General features: G+C 33.1%; 2 protein-coding genes across 7 annotated transcripts in view; both read left to right on the top strand.

Annotated features, from left to right (window-relative positions):
- The window catches only part of RAD54B (RAD54 homolog B), a 744,820-nt gene that overhangs the window by 40,222 nt on the left and 692,256 nt on the right, over positions 1-12,342 (top strand). The window contains exons 1-2 of one of the 6 annotated variants that reach the window (XM_079116910.1): positions 3,596-3,681; positions 7,905-7,950. The exons of 3 other annotated variants lie outside the window; for them this stretch is intronic. The gene's annotated coding sequence lies outside the window, so the exon portion shown is untranslated. Of the gene's footprint in view, positions 1-3,559; positions 3,682-7,904; positions 7,951-12,342 lie in introns of those variants that run through there. 2 more of the 6 variants (XM_079116912.1, XM_079116909.1) reach the window with 2 other exon arrangements.
- On the top strand, positions 2,650-10,555 carry FSBP (fibrinogen silencer binding protein). Its single transcript, XM_079117069.1, has 2 exons — positions 2,650-3,681; positions 7,905-10,555. Exons 1-2 carry the CDS (start codon positions 3,308-3,310, stop codon positions 8,428-8,430), a joined length of 900 nt encoding a protein of 299 aa, XP_078973195.1. The 5' UTR covers positions 2,650-3,307; the 3' UTR covers positions 8,431-10,555.

Raw genomic sequence — 12,342 nt, 5'->3', positions numbered from 1 at the left:
AAAGTCTCTTCTTGTACTTTGGGGAGAAATGGAGTGACAGATGAGGTAAGGTGAGAGCACTTTGGTTGTGAGATTGCTCTTCAAAATATTCAGCTTGTGAAACATCATACTTTGGGGCTCATTTTGGAGCCCCAACGAAAGCATAATGAGATTGTGGTGTGCATATTTTTAACTTGCTCTTCATTTACCATATTTTAGAACTTGTTTTACATCAATATATAGAAATCTGCCTCTTTCATTTAATGCTGCCTAAAGTAGATATGGATATGCTGTATGATTTTAACTAGTTACAATTAATGTGTTTTTAGATTGCTTCTAATACTATGCAACTACATAGAATACTTCATTGCTTCTTGTGTGTATTTGAGCATTTTTAAAGTTAGATTTTGAAAAGTAAGTTTACCACAATTGTACAATGTTTTTAGTCATCTTAAATATTAAGATACTCCTAGATCATTACTCATGGTGTCATTTTACACTCTTCTCAACAGTACTGAGGAACACTCCCTTGCACGCTCATTCAATCTGTGTGTGTGTGTGTGTGTGTGTGTGTGTGTGTGTGTGTGTATGTGTGGTACTGGGGATTAAACCCAGGGTCATTCTACCACTGAGATACATCTTTGACTCTGTGTATTTTTAATTCGTGTATTTTAATATATTTTTATTTTATTTTACTATTATTATTATTTTTGATACTAAGTATTAAACCCAGGGGAGTGTAACCCCTGAGCCACATCCCCAGTCCTTTTATATTTTATATTGAGACAGGGTCTTGCTAAGTTACCTAGGGTCTTTCTAAGTGTATGTTTTTTATTTTTGGGGCCTGCTAAGTTGTCCAGTCTGACTTTGAACTTGTGATCCTTCTGGGCCTACCGAGTATGCTGGGATTACAGACTTGTGCCACTGTGCCCAGATACCCTCAACCACTCTTAACATTTTCAGTCTTAAAATTTTTTGCAAATCTATGGGTGAAAATCATTTTTAGTATACATTTCCTGATAATTAGTGAGATTGAGCTCTTTTTTCATATTAGTATTTCATTTCTTAACACAATATTTGTATTTCTCCCCAAAATAAGGCAATACTATCTAAATAAAGTACATATCCCGTGTTTTTGATATCTTTAGTTCTCCTTCATTGTTTTTATTTATTTATTTATTTATTTATTTATTTTTATTTTTTGGGTGCTGGGGATCGAACCCAGGGCCTGTGCTTACAAGGCCCCTCCTTCATTGTTTTGAAGTCTTAGAAAAAGCTAGAATGACTTTGAATATAGGACGGCCTTGTGGTTGTTGGAGAGGGACAGTTTTTCTCTCTCTCTTTTTTTTTTTTTTCCTTTGGGTAACTTGAGATTGAATGCTGGGGCATTTAACTAACCACTGAGCCACATCCCCAGCCCTTTTTTATATTTTATTTTGAGACAGGGTCTTGCTAAGTTGCTTAGGACCTCACTAAGTTGCTGATACTGGCTTTGAGCTTGTGATCCTCTTACCTCAGTTTCCTGAGCTGCTGGGATTACAGGGGTCGACCACTGTGTCCAGTGGGTTGGTTTTTAATATGTATCATTTACATTAATATGAATTGAAATCCTCTGAAATGCTTCAGAATCTGAAACTTTTTGAGTGTTGGTATGACTCCTCCTAGTGGAAAATTGCATAGCTGATCTTTTGTATAGTTGAAATGTAGGTGCACTAAAAATATTGTATAAAATCACCTTCAGGCTATATGTGTAAGATATATATGTGAAACATAAGTGAATTTTGTATTTAGACTTGAGTTCCATCCTCAAGATATCACATATATGCAAATATTCCCAAATTTGAAACCCTAATAACTTCTGATATGAAGCACTTCAGATAAGGGATACTCAACCTATATTTACTGAACTATAAAACTACAAAAGTAGAATGAAAAACTAGTACTATTACAGAATCAGATTACCTGTAAAGTATGTCAGAAAACAGGTAGCATTCTGAGGGCACTCAGCAATCTTTCACCTTTTTTTTCCCCCCGACAGATAATACATTGAAATCTTCTAGCACATTTTCCAGTTGAAAGTGATAATAATTTTAATTTCTTCTCTTAAGAGAATGAAAACAAGATAATTGAGAATTTATAACATTTCTGTGAAACTACAGTTCCCTGTACAGGAGTGTTTATAGAATCACCTTTGTTTTCTTTGGGCTTTGCACAGTGGTTGGGAGCATTTTTATAAGTGTTTGAAAATTGGCTGAGTTGAACCTTTTTCAAATAGATTATAATTAATTCCCTTATCAGGAGAAAATAGGTTTGTTTTGTTTACATTATTATTTATCATGTGTTCAGACTAGGATTAAGCATGGAGAGTGATGGCCTTGCAAATGGTTAGATTAGGTGTTTCCTTTTATAGTATGTTTTGTGATTATAGCTAAGTAAAAATTTGTTATAACAGCAAATGTGATTTTGTGGTGCACATTCCTAAGGTGTGATTATGCTGTTTCTCATCATGAATATTTTTACACATGGTAAAGCAGGCTAGTAGATTCACATACATTATAGCTAGAATAATTCATTGCTTTAAAATGTAATTGCTACCTGGTTTTTACATTTAGAGTTCAACAAAAATTTATTCTTAAATAACAACAAAAAATATGCAGGGGCTAATGTAGACTGTGCAATGAAGGAGAAGCTTAGCTTTACTGTGGAGTCTGAGCTGGGTGTAACCTAACTAGCTGGAGGATATGCAATTCCTGATTGACAGCAGGACCAGCATTATGCAGATTTTGTAAGGGAGAATACCCAGCTCAGAAACATGATTAGAGCTCTGTTAGGAATCACTGCGTTCACCACTCATATCTTTTAGTTTTCGGTCTACTGGATTTGTAAACAAATAGAACAAAACAGTTCCTTTTTTGTTTTTATTAAAGTGATACTGCAGTGCAGTTTCAATCTGACAGGCATACATGTGTGAAAATTTGATATTCTCACTAAATTAGCTAATTTTTAGCTGTGTTTCATGATTATCTTTAGACCTTTGTGCATTAAATTCTATCTGGAGCTGTTCTCTTTATACACAAGTGTGTTTTGCTTGTGCCTTCCTGTCTTCTTCAGTGAGAAGCTTTATGTAGGTCAGGCTTGGCTTAAGCAGATTTCCTGAACCTGCGTCAGCTTAAGCTGGAGGAATTTTAATAAACCCTCCCCTGTAGGCGTGGGCCTAAATGAGGCTAGCCTAGTTAAGCCTGATCTTTTTCTGTTTGTGAAAAGAGCTGAGCAGAGCTGAAGGCTGCATGGTGGTTTCAGAAACTGCCTACTTAATTTGAAAAGAACAATGGTAGGAAAGGCTAGATCTTCCAATTTTACTTTATCTGAAAAGCTTGATTTGCTAAAGCTTGTGAAGCCATATGTGAAAATTCTCGAAGAACACACTAATAAACATTCAGTCATAGTGGAAAAGAATAGATGTTGGGATATCATAGCAGTTAACTATAATGCAATTGGAGTAGACCGCCCTCCTCGAACAGCGCAGGGCCTACGCACCCTTTACAAAAGGCTCAAAGAATATGCCAAACAGGAGCTATTGCAGCAAAAAGAGGCCCAATCAGATTTTAAAAGCAGTATTTCTGAGCCAACCAAGAAAGTTATGGAGATGATTCCCCAGATTTCCAGTTTTTGCCTGGTAAGAGACAGGAACCACATACAAAGGTAAGCTTTATTTTATTTTGTTGTGGAAAATTATGGCGCCTCCTATCTATTGGTCTTTGGCTTAGTTGTGATAGAGATATGCATAGTAAGTATCCCCACAACGGGAGCAATGAATAGTGTCTTTGTTTTGCTTTCTTAAAAAAAGAAAAGTGAGGCTATAAGGAATTTTTCTGCTGCATTAGATTTAAGCCACTTTTTACTGTCTTCCCCTCCCCCTTCCCTTTTATAGTTCTAAAAGTGAAGGTTAGGGAGGAATAAATGGGATGAAATCTGTGACATCACTACATAAACTTTTTAAGCTTTAAAATTAAATTATTTAATTTGCCTCTCAGAGCTACCTTTTTCTTCTATTAAAATTACATCTCACTGGATTTTTCAATTTTATATAAAATTTGTATGAAGTAAGTAGTTTCAGGAGAAAGGAAACCTTTGCTTTTTATGATTTGTCACTGTCTACACTTAATTGAATACATTGAACATAGAACTAAAATCAACATTTAAGTAAACTTATTAATGATATTGTTAGTTGTATATTTGAAGACAGGTTAAATTATTTTTCTAACATTTAAAATAAGATAAAAACTAAAGGGAATTAATGCCTAATTAAGAGATTCAGATTACTTAATGAAATTAAGTTTTTGTTTTTATTCACTCATGGTCTAGTTTCACTTTGATCTTGGCTCATTCAGGAAAGGGTAAGCTTTCTCATGCTGCCTTGAAAGGATATCAAACTATGAATTTTATTATACCCATAATAGCAACTGAGTTCTTGTAGGGTTAGAAACAATTTTTGAGTTAATTGTGCTCTATGTAATGTTTTTTCTGTAAATCTTCAAAACTGTATTATTTTGTCACTAATTGAAATTTTAACCCTTGGCAAAAGATAAAAATGGCAGTTAACATTCTTCTGAACCTTTTAGGGTAATTTAAGCAAACTGTAAACCCCTTGTTAGTTGAAGGGTCTTTCAAACAAAGCTTTTACACGGTGTGCTTTCTTACTAGTAGGAGAGGCTTTATGTAAGCAAAATTATTAATTACCTGTGAAATCTCTTTGAAGTTAGGAGAGGAACAGTAGAAACTTTTTAGCCAAGAAATTCTGTTATTTTGGTAATTTACTAGGAAAATGTTTTTCAGCCTAGTTTCTTACTATGTACTGCTTATTTCTACACGATAGCACAATTAAAAAAAATCACCAGTGGGAATCCAGGACTTTGATACATAGTGGATTAATTCTTGGAACCACTGGTTAAAATGTTCACTGTGATGACAAATGATGAGATCTTCCCAGTGTGCTGGATGTCCAGTAAATTCACTGTATGCCATGCTACACACTCATAATTTCCACCCCTCTCAAATCATAAGAGTTTTTGCTTTACAGGCATAAAACTACTTTTTTTCCTATTACATTTTCTATAATTCAAAAACTACACATAGAAACACTACAGTTTTAGTTAGTTGAATATTTTAAAAATACAGTGAGTATAAAAGAGAAATAATATGTAAATATACAAGAATCTTTATATTTTGGCCATTTGTATGTGTATACATACATCATATAAATGTACATGCAGTTTTGTGGGGGGGGGGACACCGACTTTTAAAATGAATTGACTTGACTTACACATTTCTATACCTACTGTTTAAATAATAGCAATGTTTTTAGATTTTAAAGGGAAGAATATAAGAAAGATACTACTTAAATTCTTACCCATGTTAGTGTCTACACTGACATTTTCTCTGTATTGGTTTACTCACTTGATATATATTTAATATACTTATTTGATGTCATCTTGAATCTTTATATCAGAAATTTATAATTATTATATACTCTTAATTATGTTTCTACATAAATATGACTCTTAATGCACCAAACTCTTCTTTTTTAATAAGGAAATATTAATGCTTACATTGTTTAATGTGTTTAAAAATATATAGCTGCTTTGTGAATCTGCTTCTACAACTTACATTGAGTTATGTCTTTATCTTTACCTTTCTTTAATGTCAGATTATACTTTGTTTCTACAACCTCTTTGATCCTTTAAGTGCAGATCCAAATTTTAGAAGTCCTTTATTATTTTTGCTACTTTTCTTAAGGCTTTTTTTTCAAGTTTGTTAGGCTTGTAACGTTTCAACTAAAATGGAATGGAATATTACAGATATAAGCGTATTTTTGATATACATGGGAGGAGTGTTATTTTATGTTTATCTATTATGCATACTAAATTGGAACAGTAATTATGTGAATTTTTAAATTAAAACTTAATTTTTATGTGTAGCTTTAACCTTTTTCCAATCCAAATTTTAGTAGAGATATTAATGGAAGCAAATCTTTTTAATTTGAATTACATTTATAGTCCATTGTTTTGTTTTTGGAAATCATAAAATGACCAAAAAAACCCCAATAACAATAAAACAATTTACATAATCTACAAATAGTTTTTTCATTATATACAATATGTCTTGTTGAATTGTTTAATTTGTATCTTCTTAGACAAATATCTGATATTTCTGGCAACTTAACACCATTAGTAAGTAACATATGGGAAGTTTTAATTTTTTTCCTTATTTTCTACTTGAACATGTTCCAACATTTTAATCATCATCTAGGATGTATTCCTAATGATGTTATTTATCATTTAAAAAATGTTCTTTAAATAATGTTAACATATTTCCATTAATGTTCAAATAATCTCTTTCTTCTCTTTAATTTTTCCTTTTAAGTTAGGCAGAAGCATAATTAAGAAAAAACTCAAACAAGAATATATATATAGATATATATACGCACATATACACACACATATATGTACATATATATGTATATATTCACACACACATACATGTATATTCTTAATAGCTTCATGTTATACTTTATTTTTTTAAAAACAGGATTTTAAAGTGCATTGTATTTATAATATCAAAAAATATTGTGCCAGTGTGTAAATTATGCTGAAAATTCTTAATTGCCTCTACTAGGAATGCATATTTATGAGAATTGTTGTAAATTTAATAAAACTGCAATGTGTCTGTACAGACCATTTAAAAATATTTCATATAAAAAGCATTTTATTTGTTCATTTATTCAGTCAACACATCTACTGTGTTTTAAGTACTGTGCTATATTATGGTAGATGCTGGGCATACTGTGATGGATAAAACCCCTTGCTCTTGTTAACTTTACCTGCCCGTGATTGAAATACTTACGCAACTGAGTCATGTGGTTCAGCATAGGTAAAGGGGAAATGCTAGTGTATCTGAAATAGAATAGTTAGGATGACCCCCTGATAGCTGGGCATACTCCAAATCCATGTAAGACCTTAGTTTCAGGTTTTTGGGCCAATGCAGGAATTGGTACCCATAGATGGCTTCCACTACCTTGCTAGAAGCCATGAACCTTGATTGTTTTTATAGCAATCCAAAAGAGCAAAAGCTGGAGATCTGGATAAGGTATGGGGAGAGTAAGGCACAGAATACAGTAAATGACCCTTAACATTATTTAAAAACCTTGAGGTTGTAGGGACAATTAGTATCTCCTTTGAGAGCATTAACAATGGCTTTTCTTTTTTATTTACCTCATTAACCCTATATCATATTTGTACTTTTAAGACCTCAACTTTGAAGTTAATAATGGAGGGCCAGGAATTTGGCTCAGTGATAGAGTACCTGCCTAGCATGCCAGAGGCCAGGGGTTTGATCCCCAGTACCACAAAACAAGACACACAAAAAAGGTTATTGATGGGGAGGATACCTATATGTATGTGTTATTGAAATCCTAATATTAGTCTTTTTAATTTGTTATTCCCGGGGTTAAGCTTTTTTTGTTTCACACTTTTCTTTCTTTTGCTTTCCTTTTCTTTTCTTTTGTCTGCCTTTTCTTTCCCTCCCTCCCTTCCTCTCTTCCTTCCCTCTTCTCCCTTCTCTCTCTCTCTCTCTCTCTCTCTCTCTCTCTCATATAGTGATTGAACCCAGGATGCTCTACCACCGAGCTACATCCCCAGCCCTTTTGATTTTGAGACAGGGTCTCTCTAAGTTGCTGAGGCTGACCTTGCACTTGGAATCCTCCTGCCTCAGCTTCCCTAGTCTCTGGAATTACAGCATGCCTCCCATGGCTTCTTTATAGTTTTCAAGGTTAATAATTAGATGTATATTAAATATGAAGCATGCTCTAAATGTACTCATATCTTCATTTGGTTTACATTTTATAATGCTTTTTTTGTGTGCTGTAGTGCGAACTTGGATGAACCTACACAAGCTGGTACCGGTTCACTACAGGTAATGTTGGATCACCATCCTGTTGCTATTACAGTGGAGGTGAAGCAAGAAGAAGACATTAAACCACCTCCTCCACTGGTTTTAAATCCTCAACACAGTGATATTTTAGAACAAAGAGAAGAACATGAATTAGTACATGTTATGGAAAGATCTTTGTCACCATCACTTTCCTCTGTTGATATGAGAATGACATCGTCTCCATCTTCTACTCCAAGGAGAGATGATTTTTTTCGGCATGAAAGTGGAGAACATTTTAGGTCACTATTAGGGTATGATCCTCAGATCCTGCAAATGTTGAAAGAGGAGCATCAGATAATTTTAGAAAATCAAAAAAATTTTGGATTATATGTTCAGGAAAAGAGGGATGGATTGAAAAGAAGGCAGCAGCTAGAGGAAGAGCTACTGAGAGCAAAAATTGAAGTGGAGAAGCTGAAAGCAATTCGCTTACGGCATGATCTACCTGACTACAATAGTCTCTGAGTTTTTTTTTTTTTTTTTTTTTTTAAAGTCTTTCAATATGATAATTTTAATTTTGTCCAAAATTACTTTGGGAATATCCTGAAGCAGAATAGATATTGGAAAATGCTATTATGGAAAAACTTTTGACATGATTTCTTTCATTTTTTTTGAGGCATGATTTCCTTTTTAGATATCAAAACTTACTGATGTGTTGATTGGTAATATTTTTCATCATCTTCCCCCAATTTATTTTTAATAATCATTAAAATATATACAAATATGAATGTGTATGTATATACATTCTTTCTAAGTTCTGTCTTCGGCATTTTTTGTTAGAACTTTGAAAGCTATAAAGGTTTTAGTCAGTCCAATTTGAAAACTATATTGACTTAATAACAAGAAGCTTCTCAGTGGGGCTGCAGATGCAGCTCGGTGGTAGAGCTCTTCCCTAGCATGTACAAGGCCCTGGGTTTGATCCCAGTACCACTGCCACCACTACCACTTGTGTATGATACTGTTTTTTTTTAAAATTATAGCTTTATTTATAGTTATTCGCAGTGGTTAGATTAATACTGACAAACTCATGCATGTATGGAAATTGTTTTCAGTTCATGATCCCCACTTTTTCCTTCCCATCCTCCCTCCCCCTCCCATTCTTCCTCTACTCTACTACTTCCTCTACTCCTTTTGCTCATCTATTAATTCATATTCGATTGGTTCTTTATGTTATTCTATCCTTCCCTCCCCCTTTATTTTATTCTAGGTTCTACATACGAGGGGAAATGTTTGACCTTTGAATTTCTGAGGTTGGCTGATTTCACATAGCATGATATTCTCCATTTCCATCCATTTCCTGGCAAATGCCATAATTTCATTATGACATATTTTTTTATGTTTTCATCTTTGAAGGAGTCTTAGATTTTAGAGGGGGAGGAAATGGAAAACACTTTTCCCCTCCTCTTCAATTTAGAAGTAATGAAACAGATCAAAGGGGGAACTCAGTGACTTGACTTGAGGTAACAAAGCTATAGCAGAGCAAGGACCAGTACTCACTTTTTCTTTGTGTATCTCTGCCCCTCCCCCTAATTTATTCTATACAAGTAAAAATCTGCTAAAATATTCGCCGGGTTTCCAGATTTGAAACTATGAAGAATTTATTTCATTAAAGTTGCTTTTAGGACTTGCAATGTAGCTTAGCAGTAGAGTGCTTGACTAGTATGCATGAGGTCCTAGGTTCAATCTGTAAGATCACAAAAAACAGAGCAACAAAAATTACTGTTAACAATTATTAGGTCATAAAACCAAGGGAATCATATTATCCCATACCCTTTCTCTTTTTTGTTCTGTAAATCGAGATCAGATATCATCCTGAAGTTGTATTTTGACTGTGTAAAGTTATATTCTGTTCCATTTTAAATTTATTGTTCTGAAATAGGTTTCTTTAACAGTAAAATCAGAATAAAAAAATGAAAATTTTACTTTGAAAATAGGAAAAAATGTTTATAATTTAATGAGATAGCCTTGTTTTGGATAAGCATTGCTATTTTAATATTTGTGGAAATAAAATGTTGATTTTTAAAAAACATACTAAATTCTGTTAAATTTTTATTATGTGTTTTACTTAAGAATATCTATTTTGGTGGGATTTTGTTGAGGAAGAATTTTAAACCAAGCTTGGGAATAGGTAGCTAAAGTTTCAGCAATACAGGGAGAAAGTATGTTTGAAGTCAGAGTGAGTGCTTGAAAAAAGCAATGGAGAGTGGGAAAAAGTAGATCAGGGTGTGCAAGCACAAATGGAGTGCTAAGCCAGTGATTTTAAGTGAGATTATAGAGAGCCAGTTCATACTGTGGTAACCAGGACTTGTCTCTGGAGGTAGCTTTTTGTTTAGCTTGAGTAGAATTTTACATGCAGGAGTAAACCAGAAACCTGCAATTTATATAATATTTTTCAATTTTAAAACATTCACAAATAATTCAAAATGTTTTTAAGATACCATACAGACATGTGAGTGAGCTTCATTCAACCATGGGACTTTCAGTTTGTGACTTTTGGAGTAGAGCTATCATTCTCCAAGTGTGGGGCTTTGTAACATCAGCATCACTTGAAAACATTTTAGAAATTCCAGTTGAATCAGAAACTCTGAAGATGGGGTCTTGCTGTCTTGTAATGTGCTCTCTGTGGATTCTGATGTGGGTTAAACTTTCAGAGTCAATGAAATAAGAGTTTTTTTTTTTTTTTAAACAATATTGGGAATTAAATCCAGGAGTGCTCTTGTTTAGTTTTTATTTTGAGACAGGATCTTACTAAGTAGCCCAAGGATAACGTGGAACTTGCAATCCTCCTATCTCAGCTTCCTGAGTTGAGGTGCCCCATTGTACGTGGCTTGAAATAGAGTATTTTACAATCTAGCATGGTGCCTAAGTCATGTTAGATACTCAAAAATTTTTGTGAAAAAGCACAAAAGTTGAAGTGAGTGAAAGGTTATCAATTTGGATGTTGGTTGGTGCCAGATAATGGATTATGTTAAATGCTATTTTTAAGGAGTCAGACTTAACTGGCAAATGTTTGATTATGGAGACAATAGGATTAGAGCCGCGATTTATGAAAAGAGTATAGTAACATTTAGGAGTAGGCATTGTAGTGAGAGAACATTTAATTGGAAATTTAGATTATGGCTACAAAAACAAAACTCTATGGGTACTATTTTAGCTTGTTGGTTACTTAATTGGTTGAATTAAAAAAACTTTTTATATCTTCTATTAGAATTGTTTTTTATTATAGAAATGTCATATATATCATATCCTTTTGATAATTTTTTCTTTAATCTGTACTATGACTTTCCTTTGAGTGTCATGAGTTTTCTAATTTGAGGTAATATTTTTATAATATAATTCTAGTAGATACTTCTTTACAGTAGACACCTTTACTTTTTGAAATTAGAATAGAGATTGTTATATGAAATTTAATCATATTATGATTTCAGCATGCTACCATTTGAAATTGATAATGAATGTTCAATTTGAGTATTGACTTTATATAACAAAATCAATTTTCCAAAATGTGTTTTGTGGAATGTTAATTCTGTGAGATGTTTTTAGAATATTTCTCTGTTCATAAAAGTACAACATACATCTTTTGGTAGTTTGGTTCTAAAGTCATTGTGGAAGGTAAAAAAAAAAATCATGTATATACAAAATGGTATGTATGTATATTGCCTTTGAAAATTCCTTTACTGCCCATCAGATGGCATACTCTGGTATAATTGTATTTTTCTCCAGAATCATTCAAGTTTGGTTGTTTCAGGTGACACAGTTCCCTAGCATTTAGGACTGTGCATATTAAGAAACTTTATTTTCATGTATTTTTAAACACCAGAATTATGTTCATTGTATTAAGTGTACTGAAGCAATTTTTTCTGAGTCTGTCTTTTTTGATTTTGATTTGCAAAAGTTTAAATGTATGTAATTCTCTATTCTCTAACCACTTCCTTTCTGCAAACATGATTATCATAGTGCAGTTTATAAGAATTCCTGAATAAAGAAAATTGCTCGTTTGACCACTGAACCTTTTTTTTGGAGGCTGTTTATTATCCTTCAAAATATCTTAGGGAAATTCTGAGGTAAACACCTTCCCCGCCTTTTTTTTCTTTTTGATATTGAAATATTTTGAGTTTGGGGACTACTTACCAATTTCCATTAGCAGTGAGGACAGTATCACTAAAAGGAGAAAGAAATTCTGCTAGTGCTAGTGAAGTATACACTGAAGCTTCCAGACATCGTGCGTATGGAGCTTTATCTATAAAATGTAGCACTGGGAAAATATTGATGAGTGATTTTATTTGATTTTAGATTTGATTCTGTAGAAGTATTTTAAATTTGAAAAATAAATTGAAAGGTTATTTCATTTAATGTATTAATCTAGGTAGCAGATAG

Source organism: Sciurus vulgaris, assembly GCF_902686455.1.
Source record: "Sciurus vulgaris genome assembly, chromosome: 1".
Taxonomy (NCBI): Eukaryota; Metazoa; Chordata; class Mammalia; order Rodentia; family Sciuridae; genus Sciurus; species Sciurus vulgaris.
The sequence above is the reverse complement of the archived record's forward strand: the minus strand, read 5'-3'. Positions and strand labels throughout refer to the sequence as shown.